This window comes from Rhamphochromis longiceps, linkage group LG5 (genome assembly GCF_057381845.1).
Source record: "Rhamphochromis longiceps isolate RC_006_pf linkage group LG5, R_longiceps_female_GT1.1, whole genome shotgun sequence".
NCBI lineage: Eukaryota > Metazoa > Chordata > Actinopteri > Cichliformes > Cichlidae > Rhamphochromis > Rhamphochromis longiceps.
Window position 1 is genome coordinate 30,333,962 of NC_140561.1, and position 25,990 is coordinate 30,359,951.

At 39.2% G+C, this 25,990-nt stretch overlaps 1 protein-coding gene across 3 annotated transcripts in view; it reads right to left on the reverse strand.

The window, feature by feature from the left end:
- The window catches only part of chd6 (chromodomain helicase DNA binding protein 6), a 97,278-nt gene that overhangs the window by 19,578 nt on the left and 51,710 nt on the right, over positions 1-25,990 (reverse strand). For all 3 annotated transcript variants that reach the window (XM_085407125.1, XM_085407126.1, XM_085407124.1), the window contains exons 5-30: positions 23,878-24,031; positions 22,756-22,905; positions 22,440-22,505; positions 22,264-22,325; positions 20,366-20,483; positions 18,131-18,217; positions 17,839-17,976; positions 16,231-16,352; positions 14,572-14,815; positions 13,318-13,494; positions 12,990-13,133; positions 12,720-12,818; positions 10,901-11,057; positions 10,287-10,497; positions 9,905-10,100; positions 8,763-8,927; positions 8,446-8,625; positions 8,013-8,123; positions 7,400-7,602; positions 6,850-6,930; positions 6,646-6,764; positions 6,306-6,465; positions 6,070-6,159; positions 5,718-5,821; positions 3,549-3,678; positions 529-607 (exon numbers count right to left, since the gene is read on the reverse strand). In XM_085407125.1, the coding sequence (XP_085263251.1) occupies positions 529-607; positions 3,549-3,678; positions 5,718-5,821; positions 6,070-6,159; positions 6,306-6,465; positions 6,646-6,764; positions 6,850-6,930; positions 7,400-7,602; positions 8,013-8,123; positions 8,446-8,625; positions 8,763-8,927; positions 9,905-10,100; positions 10,287-10,497; positions 10,901-11,057; positions 12,720-12,818; positions 12,990-13,133; positions 13,318-13,494; positions 14,572-14,815; positions 16,231-16,352; positions 17,839-17,976; positions 18,131-18,217; positions 20,366-20,483; positions 22,264-22,325; positions 22,440-22,505; positions 22,756-22,905; positions 23,878-24,031 (3,547 nt within the window). The remainder of the gene's footprint in view (positions 1-528; positions 608-3,548; positions 3,679-5,717; positions 5,822-6,069; positions 6,160-6,305; positions 6,466-6,645; positions 6,765-6,849; positions 6,931-7,399; positions 7,603-8,012; positions 8,124-8,445; positions 8,626-8,762; positions 8,928-9,904; positions 10,101-10,286; positions 10,498-10,900; positions 11,058-12,719; positions 12,819-12,989; positions 13,134-13,317; positions 13,495-14,571; positions 14,816-16,230; positions 16,353-17,838; positions 17,977-18,130; positions 18,218-20,365; positions 20,484-22,263; positions 22,326-22,439; positions 22,506-22,755; positions 22,906-23,877; positions 24,032-25,990) is intronic.

Below are 25,990 nucleotides of genomic sequence, written 5' to 3' on the forward strand. Positions count from 1 at the left end.
CCCTGTGAATGCCAGGTTTCTACAGATTGACAAAAACTGATCTTAAGCCAAAAAATATTTTTGGAATTCATGTTTTGAGATGGTCGACAGCTTTTATATTCACAGGTTAAACTTTCATTTTGGAGTTTATGTTAGTCACGCTGGACTTGCCAAATGAAACCTGACTCAGTAAGCAATAAAAACCTAGAGATGAGATTTTTGCATTTGGAAAACATTATCTGTTCTGCTGTCAAATGTATTAGAGCGTTTAAAAATGCACCATTAACTCAACCATTTTATTTTAATAGTACCTAGTAGCCATGCAAGTATTCAGCTTGCAAATGTCCAAAACGTAAAGAAATTCTTCCCTGAGGCAATTTTAATCCCCCTCCCCCATGCAAAATTACTTTTCCTTTTTTTTTATAACACATTGGAAGAAAGTATTCAAAGAAATCTCAAGTTGTCTGTGGCATGGTGCAGAGCGAGAGAGGAAGAGAAGACAACAAAAAACATATCACTAATATAGTCTCAGGAGAGCTTTTACTTCACCTTGCTGCTCTCGTCTCTATCTTCTCCTCCATCTGGTTTGTTTTCAGGATCATCCTTCGTCTCCTCAGTTTTGCATGCGCTGACAAGAGAAACAAAAACATAGAGGAGAAAAGCGTTAATAACAATATCCTAGTGAGCTTCTACCATATACGACTGGGCAACACATGTAAGGACAGAATTCGGGGGATGAATTAGAGTAAATGTGCAGTCTAGGACAACAGATTAAAAAAAAAAAAAAAGTAAATACAGGCAGGAAAACACGATGACAGAAGAAGAAAAAGCTGTTAACGAAGCACAACAACAAACAGCCTGCCAGATTATGAGCTGTGACAATGTGATAAGATGTAAAAAAAAACATTTTGTATGGCACACGTGTGTGTGTGTGTGTGTGTGTGTGTGTGTGTGTGTGTGTGTGTGTGTGTGTGTGTGTGTGTGTGTGTGTGGGGGGGGTGATGGGTACTGTAATAACAAAACAGCTGAACATGAATTCACATCTTCTTACATTTTGTTATTTTGTTGGTGGCAATTTATTAATGCAATGAAGAAAAACAAATGTGATTATGAAAAATAAAACAAAGCCTCACTGAGGAGTCACATCACAGGCTCCACACAGATCTGCTTTAGTTTCCTTATGCTGGTTTAAATTGTTTGTTTTTTTTATTTATTTCCTCTTTTTAGTTCTTCACAAATTTCTCAAAAACCCAGTAAAGAGCAGAGTGGTTATTCTAATGTCTGATATTAGTTATAAGCTACTATTGAACTGCTGTTCAATGTTTTGGTGCACAGCATATTTCAAAATTTGCTAATGAAAAAAGACAGATGGGTCTCTGCAGAGATTTGATGTTTGTGGCATATGTTCATGTTTTTGAATGTGGGTTGCTATTTCCATTGTGCATTTTCACAGGGAGGAAATTAATAGTTTTTCCCTCATGCAGATTTTGGTTGGGTAGACGCTATGGCGACATAGTTAAGCATTTTATTTTTCCCCCCTATTTGTCAAACAGGCAAGACGATGTGAAATTTTTAGAAAATCACCCTTTTTCTAATTTCAAAAATTCACCTGCTACTAACCATCACGCTGGCCATTCAGCTGCCTCTCCGGAGTGAGATTCAAACTACTGTATAGCAGCAGGATACACTCTGCGAGTCAGACTGTGAGTCTGTCGCAGGGGTTTGCAAATGACTGTCTTCTAAATCAAATTATTTAATCATTTATTTAAAATTCTGCACCAATGCGATTCCAATTTTACTGGGGAAAATGAATTAATGAATTCACTGAAATGAATTCAGCACATGGGTTAATTAAGGGCACTTCTTAAAGGAAAAAAAATTAAAAAGATAAAAGGGTTTATTAGCTGTGAATAAAGAACTTCTATTCATCTTGGAAGGAACTTTCCTGTAGTACCAAATTTTCTTCTATTTTTTGTAAAGACAGAAATGAGAATTCATGTTTAGATTTTACATTATTTATGATCACTTGCATAAACTGTTAATGAATTAAATAAGCATTGTTCATGATCGCTCATGGATTTTTATTTCCTCAATGTATTTTTAGGTTTCTGCAAAAGTCCTGAAAAATCCTTCTATGTATAATTGCTGTTTCTTTTGGAAGGCTTCCTACCAGCATTTCAAAAACTTTTAACATCCAAAAATATCACACCTGTGCTGTGTGTGTTGTAGATTCAACATAAAGCAAAAACTCCTCGGGCAGCAATAAAGAGAAGTATTAGCACACAAAACACTTTCACACCTGTGCAGGTTCTGCATGGCCACATTTCCTGTACTACTGCTTCTGCATGCACAATTTCATCCTTGTAACATCGTCTCCCTGCATTCATTTATTTTCTCCTATCCTGTTCTCAAAGCTCTGTAGGAACCCTGCAGAGTTAACATTTTGAGACTAGAAGATCTTCCTGCTACACAGTCGCTGTGCTCAGCTGGGCGCAGCTTCAGGTTGAACAGGTAACAAAGCGAACGACAACTTCAATTACCTTCAGGAAGTGGATCAAAGCTTCCTGTTCAAATGTATGCGTCTAATCTTCACAGCGCTACCATTAGCCGAGGCAGCAGCAGCACCCAGAAAATAAATTTCCCACACTTTTCTCGGTCGTCTATTTCTCTGGCTCACTCCCTCTCTGACAGTTATTCCTTCGCGGCTCCTGGCAGCATTGCTTCTTCTTGCAAGACTTGCAAGTATAGTGAAACTACCAGAAAACATTACTGCTGAAGCTGATTTTAACAGTTCTTATAAACTGTTCATGGGTATGGTGAGCCTAAAATTGAATACTTTATGATAATGTCCTCACAATAGCTGTGAGCGTGTTAGTCTGTAAGCTATATGAAAAATATTATCTGGTTGTTATCACCATAACAAGCACCTTAATTCCACCCTGTGCATTTATAATTGTATGTCTACGTGCTTTCAATCTTCACACTCAGTATGTAAAGCAGGTGTGTGAGCGGGGAGGTGACAGTGTAAACACATACAAACAGGGAACAAGAGGAGACAGGATGTGTTGGCAACCTGCTGTGAACACTACTACCAGCAGTACAAATAAATATATAAATAAAAGGCGATGACTGGAAGAAGTACAAAGAACTGCTGAAGATCTGCAGGGAAGCTAATTAATGGCCCTGTGCTAAACAAAGAGGTTACTGAGGGTCAGCTGATAGAAACTGAGGTAATATCAACAAAGAATTTGTTTTTAATATGCACGACCAAAACACGGTGTGAGCTGCCACAGTAAGTTTTTGAGGCCTTTTTATAACGTGCTGAGAAGGGTCTCTGTGCCAAAACGATCAGTGTGTTTAATCATCGTTTCACATACCAAATCTAGTACGACGTACTCATATAAACATCTCATTGTTACACACACACAGCAAAAAGAAAGACAAAAATTACAACAAACAGAAGATGATAATGTTTCGAATTTTCCCGAATACCCGAAAAACCTTTTCAGCAATCTATGAACACAATCGCGGTGGTCTGCTGTGTTGGTGTTTGTCTCCGTGTACCTTACCTGTCAGCGACGTCAGAGGCCACCTCTCCTCCTGCTTGCTCTGAGGACAGAGCTGTCACATCAGGCATCCCCACTCTTTCCAGAAAACACAAGTCTGGATCAGCACGCATTGCATTGTACCGCTCATATCCTGTCAGAGGAAAAACACTTTTACTAGTGTGAACAAGTATTTGAGGCAGCAGGACGTTTGCACATTGTGTATGCATGGAAAAACAAACACTTAATAAGTTAATAAACAATACATTATATCAGTAATGGAGCAATTATCAGCTGTTTTTTTCTTGAAGAAAGATTAAAACTCCATTATCATGTTTTGCTCTGCAGCCTTAGTAAGCTCAGCATAGCATGTTATAGTGTAGCAAGAACTAATATAACAGTGAAGTCTGAGTGGTGTTGGCATCTCCGAAAACATTAGAGCACTTTTGCAAATATGTGATGTTTTGATAAATCAAACAGATATTTGAAGTTTACACAGCACCATTCTCTCATAAAAATATCTTAAAAGTTTATTTTGTGACCCAGAAAGAGCAATATTTCAAACTCCGCCACTCTGCATTCCTCCACCACTGCCTCGTTTGAGACGAAATGGATTCTGGGATATTGCATTTCGTCATTTCGAGCTGATTGGAGACCAAAACAGCCAATCAGATTTTTTTTTTGCATCCAAGTCTGTGATTGGCTGGTTTTGTGGCACAAATATAACGGTGTACAGAAAGAGTTGAGCGCGCACGGGCAGAAATGTTGAGAGCGCGAGCAACACATTGCGAGCAAAAACTGAGCGAGAGGGGCTGCTATTGTGTGCGTGTATGGATAATAGCAAACACTGAAATGCATTTTCTGCACGCAGCAATGAATTTTGTTCACTCAAATTTAGCTTTTCTTCATTCAAAATAAATTTCTCCTCAAAATGCAACACTTGCACCTGCAAATTTTTTTTACGTGTGCTCACATTTTTTTTTTACGTGCACTCAGAATAGTGGCACAAAAATAACGCCACAGTCAGTTACCATCTAACAAGCATCAGTCACAAGGCAAACGTATCTAATATCAACTGTTGTGAGTGGATGCTCGACATTATTGGTAGTTGATGTGAAATCAGTTACTTAAAACCTATTCACTCAGTCCTAGAGAGCGGTCAATGTCCCCCACTGTAACCACTGGTCTCTAAGGAAAAGTGTGTTTTCCGGGACAGGTTGGCATGTGCTTACTGGAGGTTGCAGACATTTGCTAGCTAGAATTTAGTCGCAAAGAGGTGCTGCACTGAAAAACCTCCTTGCTTTTAGTTGCTAACAGGTTGTCATGGTCATCAGTAGGTTGCACAGATAGTCCCAACTTGTCTCCAAAACAGTTGCAAACTACTGTTTGGAGGTAAATGAAAAGTGCAACACAACCTTCACTTTGAATCTGAATCTTCCCCGTTTCTGGTTTGCATCACATTTTTTCCAGTTTCACTATAGCTGGAAGAGTAAATGGCAAGTGTTTGCAGAAAGTTGGCTTCTTCCATGCAAACTAGAGTCAACCACAGCAATCTGCTAGTGAGCAAAGCATGCACGGTTAGGTTTTTGGTGCAGCTTTCCGACTGATTGCACCTGGCAACAGCGAGCAACCAATCACCAACCTGTTGGGGGATACACATTTACAGGGGACACAGGGGACTGCAGACCAGTCTCAAGGTCTGTATGACGGACACCTAATATAAAAACAACGGGATTGTCTACTTAATTAATTACTTCTTTCACCCAAACTAATAAATAAATCTAAAGCTATATGCACACAAGGGTTGATATGCTTAACCATCCCACCCAAGAAAAGTCAATATCTGGGAAACATATGACACATATATTCCTTTCCAATGAATGTTGGTAGGTGTCCAGTGATATTCTAAAGCAGTTTCTCATCTTCAGCAAAAAAAAAAAAAAAAAAGTAAATAAATAAATAAACAAATAAAAATTGTGTAAACACAGATCTGAGAGTACTACACATTGCACACACAAATAACAGATGGCATCTATGTTTGTTCCTTAAAGTCTGTTCAAATTCAAGTCGAGCTTGGTAAAAATTTGTAAACAATTAACAACTGAATATTTATTAAAGCACACAGCAAAAAAAAAAAAAAAAAGTAGATGCTGCATGGCAAAATATTGTGCCAAATGTGACATCTGTATTCACCATGTTTGTGAACCCCGATGAGGAGAGACTTGTCAGCTTCTGCATCCCACCATGACACTGGAATCTCTATGTAGTCGACGTCAGGTAGCGGCACCTCAAGTTTACTGTCAACACACACAAACAGTCCATCCGTCAGTGCTGTCAGCGTCAAGTCAGTGCACTAAAACACAAGCCAGTCAATCATATTTCCCTCCAACGTTAACAGTAAAAGATAAAATGTGAGCTTAAAAAAGTGGGAAGACCAAAATGCTGAACAAATCAGCTCATTTTAAGGTTTTCATTTCTTGCCAGATCTGGTCAGCAGTGCCAACTGATCTGACACTATGTGAATGATACGTTGTCTGCATCATACCTGGCAGGTACCCCCTCTAAACCTTGAGTGGCAGCTTCCCCTAGAACCTCCACCTTTAGGTAGTACAACATCCGCACCCTCAGTAGCACCCTGTGGAGTGAGAAAGGAGAAGCGGTGTCATAATCCATGTCGTAAACTCTGTATGTTGTAAATAAACACCACCAAACACACTCTAGTGTAAAATAAAGTCCTTCATGTAAGTAGTGATAAGCAAAAAGCTCTGTTAATGCACTGACTTGTTGCAGTGTTGTTTGAGGTGTTTCTTGTAGCTCTCATCCTGCAGCACCACCTCTGGGTTACAATGGACCAGCCAGTCAGCATTCTTCACCTCAGTAACATTCAGCTGATTCTTCAGCTTCTTCCCCTTCCTACCCCGAGGAACGGGAGCTGATAAACCTGCAATGCAGACAAGGAGGAAAAGAAAGATTCTCCACAGAGTTAATGCTACCAATTTAACTTTGTATTTATACCAGTAGTTAATCCTGGTCTATACATTCCAATACGTGGTGCAATCTTTAGGTCATAAGCTGACTTTATACTGTATATTGTAGCACATGTGCAGAGTAAAATGCTAACCAGAGTGATTTACGAGTGCCTGATCTTGGCCTTCCTTGGTGGGTGTGATCAGATCCCAGATGAAGCTCTTTATCTTGTCATCGCCTTTGTAGTGTCTCAGGCAGTAAACCAGAAGAGCCCTACACAACAAAAAGGAAACATGATGTGTCGGACTCTGGCTACTGCTAACAAACAGACGATAATGATGATTCCTCTTACTCTTACCTACAGATCACCTCCATGTCTCTCTCTGTGAGGTGCCATTTAAACCGACCATGGTTTAGGATATCCTTCCACCGACCCCACCTAGAAAGAACAGAGAGGGTGGACAGAAATGCACACAGGAAACAAATGAGATAGTAAAGGAAAATGCAGCAGATTTCTATCAGTGATCTGTTCTTTGAAACAAACTGTGTGTGATCACAACTTTATTGAAAATTTTCCACAACAAATCAAACTGAAAACTTTAATGTTGTATTTCGGCTCATTTACGTTCACACTTCAGCTCCCAAATTAAAAAAACATATGAGATAAAGGTTAAGTCATTATTAATTATGCCACGCTGTCTAATGGCCATGAACTGCCAGCTGTTAGATGTCACCTGTTAAGCATGTATATGCATTCCTAAAACAAAAAATCATTCCACCGCTAAGGAGATATTCTGCAGCAGCTTGGAAAAAGAATGGTCTCCGTTTTGTCTTTCGAACTGAGTTTAAGAGTCTTGATGGTCTAATATGGCATATGCAGTTTTCTTTAACACACTCTCCGGTCCTACCCGAATATTAGAAGATTCTTTTCAACCCGGAAACATTCGGCACGGAGGTAGCGGCGGCTACGTTCACCCAGGCGACGAGTTCGACAAGGCCGCTCTTCTGAGTCGCTGTCCAGCTCTGAAAACTCCATCAGCTCATCATCCTCAAAGGAGTTGTAATGACGGGTCTGCTTCCTTACACGGGGTGTGTCAATTACCAGTGACTCCTGGATAGAAGATAAATGTAGACAGCCTCTGATCAAGAATTGCATGAGTCTTTCTAATAACAGGATGAAGTATTTTAAAGAAGGTTCTAACTAAGTTTTATCCTCTGGTGGTGTTCAAAAAGGAAAGAACCCTGAGGAAAAAGGGAAAGGATGAAGATCACAAACATCCTCATGTCACTGGGGGTTTCAGTTTTTAGGTGTTCGGAGCACAAAATACCATCCCCCCACACACACAGTTTAAAGACATCTCCAGTTTTAGGTGTGCATTCTACTTCAGTAAAACTGTAAAAAAGTTTTTTTCATCCTTCTATTATTCACACTTTCAAGTCTGATGTTTTAGAGTATTCACATCCTTATTCCTTTTCTTTCATTCATCCCGTCTTGTTTTCATTTTCTGTCAGCCTCCTTACCTTCTCTGATTTGGAGTCTATCTCTACTTCAGCGATCTTGGCCCATTTCTGCCAGAAGTTGGGGTCATCCAGAGAAATGTCTGTTCTGTTACCTGATGAGATGAAACTGGCCTGAGGAACGAGAAGCAGAAGGCGGGGGGAAAAAATATTAAGACCCAAAATGATGTTTACTTGGTTTTGACACAAGCTGGCTTACGATCAAATGTTTGGTCTTAAGCTGCCAATTTCTCAGGTTTAGCACAAATATTTTGTACTAAGACATTTGATCTTCACGCCAAACTATTTAAAGTATTCCGCTTTCAGAGCTTGTGAACACCACCTAGACTATGGGGCCGAATTAAAACACCATTTGAGACCCTAAAAATCCCTCCAGTGTGCAGCCTTTTTTAAGTTTTAGGCTTTAAGGAGTTTAATGTTGTTTAAGAATTTCCACCTTAGCGAACGTGGAGCCTTTCCCTTCAGACTGGATGGTGATTGTCTGAGTTCTCCTCTGAAGTATCTGATCAATGTCTTCTTCACAAAATTTGGAGCCCTCGTCTTCTTCATCCATTAAGGCTCCATATGCTCCTTTTTTCAACAAATCCTCCACTTCCATCTTTGAAAGCTGCTGCACCTGTCGCAAAACAGACACAAGCTAGGATTTGAGGGTTTCTCTCCCTCATACATACACAGCAGACCATCTCACACCAAAATGAATACAGATTAAACAATCGTATACAATATAAGAATATCTCAAAACTAATCTCTTACTCCATTGAGGCTTCCTTTACGGTTGATGTCTTGAAGGACGGCTTTGTCCAGTCCCAGCTTTAGACTGGCTTTGTCAAACATTTCCCTCTCATACGAGTTTCTGGTGATCAGCCTGTAGACTTTCACCGCTTTGCTTTGGCCAATCCGGTGGCAGCGTGCCTGGGCCTATAACAGTAGGAAGCATGGAAGTGTAAAGCATTACATTTTACAGAGACTTTCTCTCAGCTTGGTTTGAAAATACTTTATGAGGGCCTGAGACTATTTATACATCATTAAAGAAAAGGTAAAGATCAAAGTAAATTTAAATCTGTAAGATTTGCATATTGTTTGCATCAGTGCTTGTGACTAATGTTTGCCAAATTCAGCATAACTGTAACATAATTATTCTATATTTTTATACACATTAGAGGTAGTGGTTAGGAAGAAGTAGGTCTGCTGTACATCTGCCCCTGTAATGCCGACCAGGATAAGGGGTAGAAAATGGAAGGATCGATATTTAGCTTCAATTACTTTCCAGAATTAAGTGTAAAGATAAATGAGTTTATAAGTTAAGAGAAATTGTTTTTAGCATGAGGATTCAACCATGTCTATTTAGGAGTTTCTATTTTTTTGTTTTTTTTTTTAAACTAACTGTGCATGAGCACATTAACCTGTAGTTTAATTAGAGTGAATTTGTTCAACATTTAACAGATCAGCAAGAAAGACAAAAACAGGGACTTGACAAAATCAAAATCGACACGTTAATGAAAAATCTTCGTAACTGTAAAGATTTTAAGAAAGCTTGATACAAGATACAGAAACAGGCATTGCATCAGAGCCGGGAGAAGACTTATACCTTCCGAGTCAAGTAACACTGCATGCTCACTTCATTATTCAAGGCATCCTTTCAAGCGTGCATTTTGTCAACCACTGCAGTCCCACTATTCATCACAAATGTCACTACATATTACATGAATGAGACAAGCAGCAAGTTAGCACAGTCAAACGAGAGCATGATTAAGATAGATCTCCATCTTTTTTATGATGCTCTGACAACACAAATTCATTTGTATGTCAGTAGGCATTCTGGTCTCATCAGTTACATACAGCATGTGCAAATTTGTGACGGCTTCTTTGGATGCTTTACGCAGCTCTGTGCCCACCTGCAGGTCATTCTGGGGGTTCCAGTCTGAGTCAAAGATGATGCAGGTGTCAGCAGCTGTCAGGTTGATTCCCAGCCCTCCAGCTCTGGTGCAGAGAAGGAACACGAAGCGGTCTGAATCTGGCTTACAGAAGCGGTCGATGGCTGCCTGCCGCAGGTTCCCACGCACACGACCGTCAATGCGTTCATAGGTGTAGCTGGAGATAACACACCAACACAGATTTGAGGGTAAATCGACTTTTCCCCTTTCTCCTTTTTGAAAAATGTTGCATTTTTTTTTCCTTTTCAAATTTTCTTCTCTCTTTCCCAAATTACCTGACTAACATTTCCTTTACTCTGAATATTACCTCGCTCTTTTCTAGCCTGCTGTACTTTCCCCTTACCGCCTCTGTATGAGGTAGTCCTCAAGGATATCCAGACAGCGGACCATCTGGGAGAAGACTAGGACTTTATGTCCTCCGGCTAGCAGTTTTGGCAGCAGCTTATCGATCAGCACCAGTTTACCGGCTGCCTGGATCATGGCCTGCAGCTGGAAGTCTGGTGCTTCTGGACTGTGGCTCTTCTTGAAACTTTCCAGAATCTTCTCTTCAGCTCCTAGAAAAACAAAAGAAGGCAAAGGTAAAGCAAGTCAAGGCAAACCAAGGTACATTTATTTTATTTAAGCATTCTATGCTTGAAAGGAAAAACACCCAGAATCTGGGTGCATGGCACTACGCTTCAACACAGCTACCTCTCGCACTCATGGTTTCTTTCTAAACTGTTTTGACTCGCTGTTAGCTGACAACATGGTATTGTAAATATATTGTGCTAATACATTAATAAGTAATAAATTCAATAAATAATTCTGTTATCAAAGATGTGTACATAAAACAAAGGAGGCAGATTCATGCACACAAGGTCAATGAGTGTGGGAGTGGAGAGTGAGGGAGTGGGTGAACAAATGGTTGACTATGAATAATGAATAACAATCTGTGAGTGCTTGCATGTTTGCTCTCACCTGTGATAAGGTAAGGGTGGTTGCAGCACTTGCGAAGCTCCATCATGGTGTTAATGAGGTTGGGCATGTTGTGCTGGTTTGCTCCTTTGGACAGGAAAGAGAAGTTCTTCTCCAAGATGGCTCGGTAGTATTTCTTTTGAATGTTGGTCAGCTCAACCTGAAAAGAAGACGGGAAAGAAAAAAAGCATCCATTTAAAATTGTGTTTCTTTTTTTTAAGCAGCTGTTAAGTAATGACACAAGCTGATATAGCGTGCTGTGTGTCAGTGTTATGGAGAAGAAATCTTCAAGGGGACCTATTGATGCTTTCTCTTATTTTCCTCTTTGTCATACATCCTGTTGTAACAGTAGAGACAATAGAGACATGCGCTCAGTTACCCCAAGATAAAAAAAAATTCTGATGTCGTTGTTTTCACAAACGCGGACTTGCACTGAAAACTGTTTTCTCTGTGCGGACCTCAACGAATTTAAACAAGCATGTTCTGACTTGACAGATCATCCTATAAAGTAGAAATTACTTACATTTTTAAGTTACACTGTTAATAATTTAACATGATGTCACAAGGTTTGCAGATGTATCAACAGCAGTTTTAATATGGCTACTGTGGAAAACAGATTTTAACAGTAATCTAAAAAAATTTGACAAATCTTTTGTGATTAACTTTATAAAAGGACAAAACACATCAATGGCATTCACTAAGAAGGTTTTACAGACAGGCAGAGCTGGGGGTGGGGGGGCTCTTATTTCTCATCATTAAGAGGTGGCAATATGCAAATGAATCTCAGCAGCTGAACAACAAGCACTAAAATGAGGAGAGCAAAAATCCCTCATTTTAACTTTGTCATAAAGTTCAGAAAAAAAATAAAATAAAATTACAAATTATTTGTAATTATACAAAATATATAAAATGTGTATCAGCTGCTAATAATCTAAATTGCATATTTAAAAAAAAAAAAAAAAAAATCTGTTGGGGCTGAGAGCGCCGTTTGTATAGTCGCACATCAGGTTGAACGTTAATGACTGTAAATTCTCGCCTATCTATCAGCACATAGAGTTTTTGCACTTATAACTAACTAAATAAAGACTGCGGGTTGAACGCTTTTTTGCGGGACTCATACCTGTTGTTGAAGTTGGACTTTCTCTTTCACAGCGCAAAATGTTTGAAAACGTGTGTAGCGGCTCTGTAAATGAATGCGCCTCCACGCTGCTCCCCCTGGTGGATACTTAAGAAATTACCACTGGTTTTCCTAAATACTGCTTATGGGAGTTACAATCGTGTTTGCATCGTCTGTACCTGTGCATGTGCAATGACAATAAAGTTGAATTCTATTCTATTCTGTTACAGGCAGGGTATATCATTACGGTTATCTATCAGTCGACAATCGGTCAAGAATTCCAACAGACATCCATCATGGTCCTGTCAGCGATGCGGTGGCCATTTTAAGTGGCTGTATCTGTATGTGTTTGGAATATGAAAGGAAACTGGAGCACCCAGAGGAAACAAGACCAGACACTCATCACAGATGAACACTCATTTTAATTAACTGACAACTTCATTTTAATTTCATTTTTATTTAGTTGTGTTTTAAGAGACTAATAAAGACTAATAATACTGATAAAAATAAGTGTAATTGCTGGATTCAGTATTGTTGCCAAGTGAATGAAGCTTTCATCAGTAATGTTTGATGAATCATTCAGCCATAACAGAATGCAGCAAGATAAAAATATTTCCCAGCAAAGAGCTCAGAGAACTGTAAAAATAGGAGCATTACTCCCATCTTACATTTCTATATCAAGCACACACGAAAACACAGCCGTACCTCTATAATCGTCTCTTCTTTAGGTGCGAGATTTTTCTCCACGTCATCTTTCAGTCTTCTTAGCATCATGGGTTTCAGAATGGCCTGAAGCTTCTTCACCTTTTGGAGAAATTAGACAAAGTGTGAATGCGATGCTCAGTAAGAGGAAAAAATAAACAGAGCGAAAGGCAAGATGGGCCGGAGAGAATAGCAATGTTAGTACACGACGTCAAAATTTTCATTTTTCTTGGTTAAAATCTAGAATGGAGGAAAACTGTAAACTGTGCATACCTGTTCGTCAGTCTTGAGGTCTCCAAATTCTTCGAGAAATGTGCTTTCTGAAGGGAACTGTAGTGGCTCCAGGAAGTTCAGCAGACTAAACAACTCCTCCACTGAGTTTTGCAGAGGGGTTCCTGTCAGCAGGACCTTGTGTTCCTGTTGGAATATGTACAATATACTGAAGAAATAAAATAACAACAACAAAATACACACATAATCTGCTGAGTTCATCTAAAAAAAAAAACCTAAAAAAAAAACCCAATGGGATAAATAAGACTACATTTCAGCACTAAAACAACAGCCTTTTTTATTTTATTTTATATAGCACACACAGACTGACCAGGTTCATGAGTTTGAGACCCTCAAGCAGTTTGCAGTTCCTGTTTTTTAGCCGGTGGGCTTCATCGATCACCACACAGCGCCAGTGCAGCTTTCTCAGCTCTGGACAATCAGCCATGATCATCTCGAAAGTGGTGATCAGCCCATGAAACTTAAGCACACCTGGGATAGTGTTACCCTGTGAGAGAGGGAAGGGTGAGAATATAAACTTCATATTTCAGGATCAAGATAATCAAAAGGTTCATGTCAATATCACATCTGTGGTTCAGTTTTGATCCCAGTTTTCTTTGCTGCCTCTGATACACTTGTCTCTCTGCCCTTGTTATAAAAAAAGAAAAGGAAAACGCATATTTGGTATTTCAGGGGTGGACATTATAGAACTTTTGCTGACTAAGAAATAGAATAAAGAATGCCTCAAACAACAGAAACTGCTACACAGCTGCATTAGGCTCACATGACTAAACTTAGTATTCAAGCCCCTCGGATATCTGCGGAGATAAAAATTAAAGCTTGCATAATAAACGCATACACTATAGTAATGATAATTCTCTGTTATACATAAATAAGAAGCAATAAGAACCCTGATGCAACACTGTTATGTGTACAAGCCGAGTGAAAGCGAACGGGTGTTTAGCAACTGATTTAAACACAAGCTGAAAATCGTAAACAAAAACATCTGCTGTTTAACAGAGTCAGATAAATAAATACTGAGGTAGATGTTTAACAACATTGCAGTTATTTATGAGCAATAAAAATTTACTCTACAACTGCGATAACTCATTTGACCGACCACGAAAAATCATCAATCCAAAGACTCTGCGCCGTCTCCCAACTTTAACATTGGCTTTATCTGTATTTTTACTTCAGTTGGTCTATTTATTATGTAGGTGTTTATGCCTTTAGGTGTTTTGTCAAATAAAATACTGAAAAATGACACAATCTCGGTTTCTTACAGACTAAGCTTCAAGCGCAAGTACAGAACAAAGTTGAACTGATTACATTTTTTTTCCCAAAGGAGAAGCTGGACCCTGTAGCATTTCAATTTTTCCTATTAATTTAGTGATTGCAGAGCAAATAAAGACATTTTATATCACTGTAGAAGGCCCCAAAACCCCAACCTCTCTGGAATTTCAACAGGAATCAAACACCAAATATTTGAACACACCTTACATTTCAAAGCTACTAGAGAAACATAACACAGCTGATTCAGTTCCTGGCTGATCAATGAGAGGAGATGACTGCAGTCAAACATTACCTGTGGGTCTCTGTGAAACATCTCATACTGCAGGATCATCTGCCGGCTGATCTGCGAGCCGTGGTACACAATAACGTTCATGTGCGTCCATGTGCGAAACTCCCTCTCCCAGTTGGTGATGGTGGACAGAGGTGCGATGATGAGGAAGGGCCCGCGAATCCCCATGCTGAAGATCTCGTAGAGAAAGGTGATGGACTGAATTGTCTTTCCCAAACCCATCTCATCTGCTAGTATACAGTTTTTTCTAGGATGAAAACCAGAGGCATCCATTTGTGCAAATTATACAATAACTTCTTCATGTAATAGATTACAGTTTGTGTAAACATAATTGTCTCAACACATTTGTGATAATAACGTGAACTCTGCATCTCGTAACACGAATCAGTCAAACATACAAATGCGCCTCATCTAAATGATGACTTCTAATCTCATAAGTTAAAAACTAATTTAAAAAGTTTGAGGTTTTAAAAATTAAAGCAAGGTTTGTTAAATTTTGCTTCTGTAATGACAGTAGAGCCAGACTTGTTTTACATCCCAACATGCATTTGCAGGAATTTTCTTTGACTTTTACGGTACACAGATTGGAAGACTGTTTCTCATGTGAAAGTGCTTTTGTGTTTTTGAAGTGAAAGGAAGTCTCACTGGTTTTCTGCACCACATTTGTACACGGGTCACATTTCGTGGAACTAATTTGTTTCAGGCCAGCAGTGGGGCTGACTTTAGTTTGAAATGCATTTAGAATGAAGCCATAAAATATGACAAGATTAGATACAGTACATCTATTGTCTCGTTTAGGTTAGGAGTTGCACTCATGTTTTATTTTGGGCCTCTGCTTCTTGCAATCAGGAAGTGCTCACCATGATTTTTAGTGTGTTTGCGTGATGTTTTAGTTTATGTATGCAGGTAATGTCCCCCAAAAAGGACTAGTAAAATAATAATAAAATAACTGGGTTTAAAAAAATAATAATTAAATTGCCTGTTTTTCTTTTGTTGTCTATCAAAGAAAAAGAAGAAAACAAACAAACAAAACATCAGCAGACCATAAATGCTGCTTTAAATAAAGGGAAAAAATTAATGAATCATTCAAAGGAAGAAACCCACTTCTCTGCTAGCAGGAGGTGACAACTACTCACTAGTAGCTCAACACATAATTGAAGTACAACATGCCAGTGAAGCTGGCACACTGCGACACACTCCACCACGAGGACACATTTCCAACCCTGCCAGAGCTTGCCCACTGAGAGACTGGGCAGCGCTTCTCCGCAGCTTTTATAGTGCAGTGTTGATTGATTGCTGAGTGGAGTCAGCTGCGCACTGGCTCCACAGGAGAAAGAGGTGGCACCTGAGTCAGGGAGAGAGCGGCAGGACACACCCACACACAGAACACGCCTGCTAGAGAAGTAACAATGTATACAACCAGTGTGTATATATGTATGTATGTATGACCTATAGGAGCCATCCAGGTGAGTCGTAGTCCTCAGTGCATAATTGGAGCTTAACTGACTGTAAAACTGTCATTGTTTATGACTTATTTTAATTAATCAACTAACTGATCATGAGAGTTTGCTTTATTTCTTTTATTTAGCCCTAAATTTACCCTGGATTGTTTGAACCTCAGTGAGTGAATGTGACTAGAATGGTTCCAGTGTGTATATTCACCTGTTGTACCAGTTGAACAGTAGCCAGTTCATTCCCTCTAACTGGTATTCTCTGAGCTGGTTTCCATTTCGGTAATCTCTAGAGCGCTCCAGCTTCTGCCACTTTTCTGGAGAAGGACGCTCCTTTGATGCAAACACACATACAAATATAAATTGCCCTTTCAGTACCTTTTCAGTAATTACTAAACAAAATGCAACAACAAAAATACAGTTATTACATGTTATGTGCTGTATTTTTTGATTGGAATCATTACAAAACTCTATCCAAGAAAACTGGGATATAATCAGATGATGAAATTATTTGGTTCCTCTCATCAGTCAGAAATAAGATAAGTGAGTTGTGCCAGTTTATAAGTGTAAAATGAAGCTATTATAGAGGTTGAATGGGTAAATAAGGTGATTATACTAGATTTTAAATTAATAATAGCAAAGGAGCTACAATAACTTGCTCAGTTTTTGCTCCCGAATGTCCAAAAATTGAAAGAACCTCAAAAAAATTGCTGCTATTGAAGTAACAATTATGTATTCAACCTTGGAAAGTAAATATGCTGTTGGGATAATGACAACCTATCATGTCACACCGCTGCCATCTCTTGCTTCTGCTTACAAAGCAGTTATACTAACACTAAACAGCTAAGAACAGATCTATAGTTAAAGAGCAGAACATATCTGAGGCGAATCAGACTGTGAGGGATTAAAAGAATTTAAAGAAAAAAGAAAAATCACACAAAGCCGATCATGTTTGCACTCGTTAGCATTGGGGAAAAAGAAGCAACACCAAAAAGGCAAAATTGAGGATCAGTGGTTGTAGAGATGTGGGCAGACAAGGTTGTCTGTTCCGCAGAAATGGCTAGAGATAAAACATAAAGTCATAATGGTGTACACTAGCGCAGTTTCCCTTTTTCTATTATCCTCCCACCAGCCTAACTTTATAATGTAAATGTTTTCTCTCACTATGTATCTAAGATGGCTCAAAACGTCTGAATTGCCGCCCACATCTCCATATCTATTCAGAAATTCAAATGAGTCTCAGCTGTGAAAATAATAAATAAATAAATAAGCCTATCGGAGCATTGTGGACTGTACTGAGAGAAAAGGGACATTATCTTCCTGTACCAGAGCAGGAAAAATAGTCTGAAAAATGGCAACCACTGTAGCAAATACACAGTTACACAAATTCAATATTATTCACAGAAATGAGTCCTAAATGGAGCACATTTGTTTAATCTACATATTATTACTTGAACTAATCCAAGCACACTACCACAGCTTATGTTGCGACTGAAAAGGAACTAATGATCATCTTAGTGCAAAGGGATTAAAAGGATTAAACTGCTTCCCAATGAACAGTGACCAGAACATGACAGTATAAAACAACATAGTAAATCATGACCATTATCAGGCAGCATCTGCTACATAGTGGTATAATATAGCATTTTTTCAAAAACAGCAGTTCTGAAGTGCAACAGTGTGTTGCGCTTTTTCCTCAACTGAACCCGTCTGTTCTTGAACTGAGGTTTGTTACAATGAGGAAAAAATTTCTCCTTAATTTTAAAGCGCTGCATCAAGTTTTCTTATGGTACTCATCTTCGATTACGTGTCTACTCACAATGTGTCTGAGGTCTGCAGGCAGTTTCTGGATCTCCTCAAACTCTTTGATCTTCTCTGGGTCCAAGTCCTCTTGCAGCTCCCACGTTGCCTCCTCATATGAGAGACTGCACCACTTAACGAGGTAATGGGTCACCTCCTACAACCACATACAAGAAAGAAAAAAAAAAACATGTTGTATTTGTACCACAGGATTCTGAGAGCACCATCACACTGAGGATCTTCGGTAATAGCTACTTTCAAACCAGAAAAACACCTCTGTGGGAGGGTGTCTGTGTTTATGTGTTACCTACCTCTCCGGTCTCTGTATCTGTGGTAACAGCTACCTCCAGCACTCTGTCCACTTCTACATAGTCTGGGTTAAATAGGTCCTCATCGGGCTACACAAAAAAAAAAACAAAAAAAAAACAAAAAAAAAAAAACAGAGACAAAGAGGGATGAAGGGAAAAAAACAAACAAGAAAAAAAAACAGTTTGATTCTAAAAAATAGTCTCACATGAGAACACCTGAAATGTAATTTGACTTTAATCATTAGCATTGTGTCACAAACCGGGCCGCATGGCCATGACAAAAACCCAGAGGTGCATAGTGCCATTTCTCATTTTTGTAACTCGTCCACTGATAATTCTTCTTCTCTTCTTGTACGGTGCCTATACATAGTTCTCCCCATCCATAACAACATGATACCCTCTGTTGCAGTACTTAAAAAGCTCCCAGGGAACAACAGTGACTTAAAAAAAATGCACAAAAATGACTTGCCTTGACACGTTGCAATACAGGGAGTGCAGAATTATTAGGCAAATGAGTATTTTGTCCACATCATCCTCTTCATGCATGTTGTCTTACTCCAAGCTGTATAGGCTCGAAAGCCTACTACCAATTAAGCATATTAGGTGATGTGCATCTCTGTAATGAGAAGGGGTGTGGTCTAATGACATCAACACCCTATATCAGGTGTGCATAATTATTAGGCAACGCCCTTTCCTTTGGCAAAATGGGTCAAAAGAAGGACTTGACAGGCTCAGAAAAGTCAAAAATAGTGAGATATCTTGCAATACTCAGAGACATGGCCAAGGTAAGAAAGGCTGAAAGACGACCACCACTGAACAAGACACACAAGCTGAAACGTCAAGACTGGGCCAAGAAATATCTCAAGACTGGTTTTTCTAAGGTTTTATGGACTGATGAAATGAGAATGAGTCTTGATGGGCCAGATGGATGGGCCCGTGGCTGGATTGGTAAAGGGCAGAGAGCTCCAGTCCGACTCAGACGCCAGCAAGGTGGAGGTGGAGTACTGGTTTGGGCTGGTATCATCAAAGATGAGCTTGTGGGGCCTTTTCGGGTTGAGGATGGAGTCAAGCTCAACTCCCAGTCCTACTGCCAGTTTCTGGAAGACACCTTCTTCAAGCAGTGGTACAGGAAGAAGTCTGCATCCTTCAAGAAAAACATGATTTTCATGCAGGACAATGCTCCATCACACGCGTCCAAGTACTCCACAGCATGGCTGGCAAGAAAGGGTATAAAAGAAGAAAAACTAATGACATGGCCACCTTGTTCACCTGATCTGAACCCCATTGAGAACCTGTGGTCCATCATCAAATGTGAGATTTACAAGGAGGGAAAACAGTACACCTCTCTGAACAGTGTCTGGGAGGCTGTGGTTGGTGCTGCACGCAATGTTGATGGTGAACAGATCAAAACACTGACAGAATCCATGGATGGCAGGCTTTTGAGTGTCCTTGCAAAGAAAGGTGGCTATATTGGTCGCTGATTTGTTTTTGTTTTGTTTTTGAATGTCAGAAATGTATATTTGTGAATGTGGAGATGTTATATTGGTTTCACTGGTAAAAATAAATAATTGAAATGGGTATATATTTGTTTTTTGTTAAGTTGCCTAATAATTATGCACAGTAATAGTCACCTGCACACACAGATATCCCCCTAAAATAGCTAAAACTAAAAACAAACTAAAAACTACTTCCAAAAACATTCAGCTTTGATATTAATGAGTTTTTTGGGTTCATTGAGAACATGGTTGTTGTTCAATAATAACATTATTCCTCAAAAATACAACTTGCCTAATAATTCTGCACTCCCTGTATTTGAACCCATTTGTCAAACAAGTCTACTAACAGTTTTGCAACAACAACGATTTCTCTCCCATGAAGTGTGACAAGGTCGACTCCCATGAAGATGAAATTGTGCACTTAAGAACAAATGATGCTTCTGTGTCAGGGTGTTACCCCATCACATCCTGATGGAGTTAGCCTGTTAACCTCTGAAGCACCCTGAACACTTTGCAGTAACACAGGATGGATGTGCTGTGAACTATCAGGCAGCGTGGCCCATTCATTACATACACAAACTAATCATATTTATATGTTCATAATTATTTTGTTATGGGCAACACAGCTTTGGAAATGGTTAGCTGGATAATAGCACATGAACTTGTCTTGTCATTTAAAAGGAGAATATTAACCCTTTATCCAGTCCTGAACAGCATATGAGGGTATGATGGTTAACCTTACCTCGGCAAACAGGTGTTTCATCTGGGCTTGTTTGGTCCTGAAGCGCTTGATTTTCTGGTGGATTCTGGGATCTTTCTCTAGTTCTTCCAGAGTGGCCCATTTGCAGTGTAGGTAGGAACTGAAATGACATGACAAAAAACATAGCCAGCTACTTAGCCTTTCAGCTCGTGTGAGAACAGCTCAGAACAGGATGTCAAAAGGATGATCTAAAACCTGAACACTGAAAGTGGTTCAGAGGCACATGAGAAGATGATTTAAATACTCGTACAGTTTTCTATTTTTATGGGTGGATTCCCAAAACAATCGGGCGTTTGCCTGTTTGAACTGTGTGAACAGTTGAAAATCAATCCATAAAGAGAACAGCCTTCACCTCACTCAACATAACCAGTGTTTTCTGCACTGCAAGTGATTAAAATATGCATTTTCAGCTAGAAGTAGTTACCTTAATTGGAATTAATCAGCAATACTGAGAAAGTGTTCCCTAATTAAAGGGAAAGGAAAGACGGCAAAACAAATTCTACTACTGCTCCTGTGGCTGCAGTTTAACATACGTGATTTAATCTATAAACCTCAACCCATAAATGGACAAATACTAGAAATGTATCTGACGTGTTTAAGGGATACCATGTAGTTACTATGCAAATGCTTATATATTTGCAATTGCATTATGCATAATGGTGATTTTTTTTAATACTACAAATATTACACTATTACTACATATTTCTAATTTCTGAATACATTATTCTACTGAGTAACATTCATACTGACTCAGTTTTACTGCTCAAGCGATCTGATCATGTTTTATTCATCACCTCAGAGAGTAAATTACAATCTTAATTACTAATGTATATTTCTCTAGGTCTTTTCTTTATAATAAAAGGTCCCAGAGAGAGAAAAAAGTCTCAAGAGATCCCTAGACTGGCTGGAGAACCTGAGCCTCGGGGATAAAATTAACTGAGTGCTTGTGAGACTACGGATGCAAAGCTACAAGCAACTGTTAGAGAACCACATGTGTATAAACTTCGAATTACTTCAAATAAATGTCATAAAAACTATTAACAACTTCAACAAAGGCACGACATTCCTTTCATGTAATGAATGCGAGGTTGTAAGACGAAAGATGACGAGTAACTGACATCCCTCCAACCAGTAATTAACTTGTCAAAAGACCTAATTATTGGCATTGCTGACCTTTTTGTCAATGCTAGCAGCTGTCGTGCAGTCAAAGTTATCATTTTATCAACGATGGTGACGACTGCCTAAATGTACAAGAGCCATGCCCAGTTTACACAGTCATGTACACACTTTCATGCTCTGAAGTATGGAAGAAAATTAAGTGATGGTTTATTATGAAAGCAGTGCAGATCTAAGAATGTTTGACCACATAAGCAATTATAATCTGCCGGCTGGCTCACAGGTGCGAGTGCTACTGGAAGTGCAGTTTTAGACTGTATTAGACAGAGTGGCGGTTCTAACTGTGAATACCACTATTTGTTCTCTAATGTGTGTCTTTCTGTTATTTTTGTATACAGCCCTCTTGATTGTATATATTTCTCCTGTTTGCTATTTATTCCTGTCTGTTTATTATTTAAATCCGCACAGTCGTTGCAGAGCAGCCACAATTTTGTTGTACATGTACAATAAAGGGCTACTCTAATCTAGTCTATAACACACGATTTTGCCAACAGTTGATCTAACCTGACATCAAACCTGCAATGCAGCACAACATCTCTAACCTGTGCCTCCTCCAACAATGATCACACAAGAGGCAAAGGAATGTTTTCACTGTTGTGCAGGAAAACATACAACAGTGAAAGTGGCCTCATCCGTGACTGCTAAAAATATCAATTTCCAGTATATGTAACTGCATGAATAACCAATGTCAAAGAGGTACTCACAAATTTCTATATTTGACATAAAATTCCTCAATCTCCTCCGTTTGGTCCTCTGATGATGACGTCTATGGAGATACAGAAAGAGACAAAACTAATAAACGAGAAATAAGCGAGCAGCGATAAAGAAAAAAAAAAAAACTATATAAGCCGAGTGTGTGTGTTCATTCTCTGTCCTTCACCTCTTTCTTCACTGTTCTTACAGCCAGAATTTTCTCAATGATGTTGGCCTCATCCTCAGGTGGTTCCTGAGAGACAGAATCAGAAGATTAACTACTGAAGCTTAAGGCTGCAATGCAATGCAAAGGTTTTATTCAAACAGGCCTAACACTAAGACTCCAAAGCAACAAACCTTTGCAATCAGATAAACACCAAAAATGTATTTAAAAGCTATAATTATTAAGATATTAAATATTATAAAACCTTAATGATAACATAGATATAACAAAACTGAGAGGAAAAAGTAAGAAAGAACCAGATGACCATCTATGTGCTTACCTCAGCCTGCCATGCCAGAGCAGTGGCATTGAGCGCCGCGATGCGACCGGCTCCAAGAACTGCAATGGTCTCTCCGTCATCATCTACCACCTTAAAGTCCAAATCTTCGTTGTACTTCCTCCTTTTGACTTGTCGTCCCGAACGTCGCTTCTGCAGAAGGAGGGGCAAAAAAAAAAAAGAGAGAGAATACGAGGAGAAAAAAGGACAGAAGAATTAAAAAGAAGGCATGAGGAAGTATATCTACATGTAAACTAAAGAAAAGAGAAATGATTAAATGTTTATGCTCAGCGACTGTGTATCAGTGTTACTCTTACACAATGCAGATACTGCAGTGAATGTAAGAAAGAATGCTAAGCTAATTAAGTCAGGTTGACACTCCGATGTGGTAATCTTGTCCATTTTATTTTGTGCCTTCAAAAATGTCTTTCCAGTCAAAAAGAGAAGCAATCTGTAAAACTCCACCTGCCTCCTGAAGCCCATCCGATTTCTCAGTGACACGACGACTTTTATCAACACATTGCTCTCCTGGATATTTGAAACACACTGGTGTATTGGCTAGCTCAGACTCTCTCCAGCTGCTACAGAGTGCTGCTGGAAGACTCCAAATTAGCACCAGCAAAATAGAGAAGCATTACAGCAGCACTAGCATTGACATTCTGTATGCCTGTCAAATACTGAATTGACTTAAGCACTCATCTGCCTCCACCCTACCTCTAAGCCTTGTAGATCCTAGAAGAACTGCTTCTAATTGCGGACTGCATCGCACAGTCAAATGTTCCTTCCTTAATGACGCAAATCTCAACACATGCTTTCAACTTGTGGTGGCTCTTGTTTATTTAATGGCCTTAGACATTTAATCCTGTTTTCCATTTTGGTGGTCTGTGCACCTATTTTTGACATTCCCTGTTTTTTTAATGTGCACTCTGTTCAGCTCTGGTTGTTTTAAAAGTGGTATATAACTAAAGACGAAAAAAACTGCTAAGATTCCTGCCATTAAGAATGCTACTGATGTTCAGAATATCATCAAATTGACCCTTTATCCTTTGTGTAGGTTTTTCTTTGTAAATACTGTGATGACAGCCTTTTGTGTTCAGCCTCTATCCAGTTTTGCTGTGCACTCACTGCATTATCCAGGGGGTCTTGGCTGTCCTCTCCACCCATGTTAATGGCTGACATTGAGGTAGTGTCATCACTCTCCACCCCCTCCTGGACAGCCAGCTCCTGGTTTCTCCTCTTCCCCTTCTTCTTCTTCTCCACCGGCGCTGCGCCAGGATCTCTGTGAGGGCAGGAATTCTGATGAGTAATTCGCCACTCTAGTAGCCTGCAGCAGCATTTTCTCACTCAGCGGCTGGAAACTCTGCTGCTCCCTGAGGATTTGTGGCAGACTGGTTGAGGAAGTTCTTTCAGCTCTTACTCTTTATGCTAATATGCAGAAGTACTGTCATTTCCTAATCACAAAAGACAACCACTGATTGATCACAGATTACAACGAGACTGCCCAACTGCTACCTGACAGCAAAATCAGAGCCTGAGAAATGACAGTAAATGCATTGTTTGCAACATTTTAATAAAGGAGTTAACGCAAAAGAGCAAAGTGTAATGTTCAATTACTTGAAATGATAGGTCCCCAGCTTCAAGCACTTACTAAAACTACAACGAACAAATCATTTCTTTTTGTTTTCACTTTGTCAAAACAAATTGTGGTATGATGGAAATCCGTTGTTCCCCTTTTTAAAAAATGTTATCCATCAGAAATGTCATTTTGTCTCATTTCTACTTCTGTAGATTTCCCAACATTTTTTCACAACAACTGCAATAAAACAATTTCCCTTTGGGGAACCCTGATTTTTTTCTGACTCCTTTTATTAATGTATAGAATACTGCCATAAAGCTATTCATTTTAAACTAAGAAGGGAAGCAACATAAAAATTTTGACATTCTCGAGCAGATATTTATTGCCTGTCGAATGAGCAATCAAGCATCGTTAACACAAATAAAAAAAAATACAAAATAAAACTTTAAACAAAATGTTGACATGCAGTATAAGTCACCTTTTGGAAAAAATTACTCAATATTCCACACTTTCTTCTGCCGCTGACTTTACAGTATAACAATTAAATGCTATTAAGTCAAAAATGCAGCTGACACATGAACTGCTTATGGTGACTAATGATTTAGGATAATACTGGCAGGCAGAGTCCAAGGCGCAAAACAGATTCATCTCCTGCACCGGTTAAAGACATTTTCTCTCTTTTGCACAAAAACTGTGGCAAAGTGAGCAATAAGAAAAGACAAAAGCAGCAGATTAAGATGGAAGCTGCACCACATGAGGCTTTTCTAATCTTCCTGTGGATGGTTTTATTCGAACAACACATGACGGATACCAGAGCATAACCTGGAAATGACCCCAAGCCAGAAGAGTTCACAAGGTCTTCTTTTCATTACTACAGTGGATCTTCTCTCTCTCTCTCTAACATTTTATCTAGTTTTCTCCTCTCTTATCTCCACTCTTCCTTTACATCATTATCCCTGTAGCTTCTCATCCTTACTACCCCACTCCCCCACCCCCGCCCCTTTCATGGCACTGATCATCATCTCTTTCCTACATTCTCTTCATAACTTTCATTGGCAGCTTCTTCTCTTCTCACACTCACTGGTGTTTTTTTCCCTTCTTTGTCTTTCATAACTCGGCTGCTTCCTTTCTTAACTTCACATCTGTTGCCATTTCTGTCCTCCCTCATTCATTCACAATCCATTTCTTCCAAACTATTTTCATCATAAACTTCTGCTTGCACATGTACTGCTTTTGTCTGAGAAACCTGCTCTTTCTCTGACACCATCTCCTTTCTCTCATTCACATTACAGCATCATAACCTTAACTCAACTTGTCACAAATATGCATTCCAGTCTACACCAATCTCTTGAGCTCCAATCTTTCTCTTTATCCACAACCCAATAGTTACTGCATGCTGCTGTGACACATCTAAGATCATCCTAGCACAAATGTAATTCACAAAGAAATCCTGTCTAAAGTCTGCCATTCTTTCTTAAAATAACCAACAGTAGCCACCTGAAAGCTAGGTCTGAAAATGGCAAAGTGCATAGATGACAAGAACAAATAAAAGCCTGGCCGCAGACACAAGCTGAGGAAATACAATCTGGTACAGCTGCTGTTGGGTATCGTACGCATGCTAATGCTTTACAATAAAAGTTCCACTAAGAGATTAAATGGTTC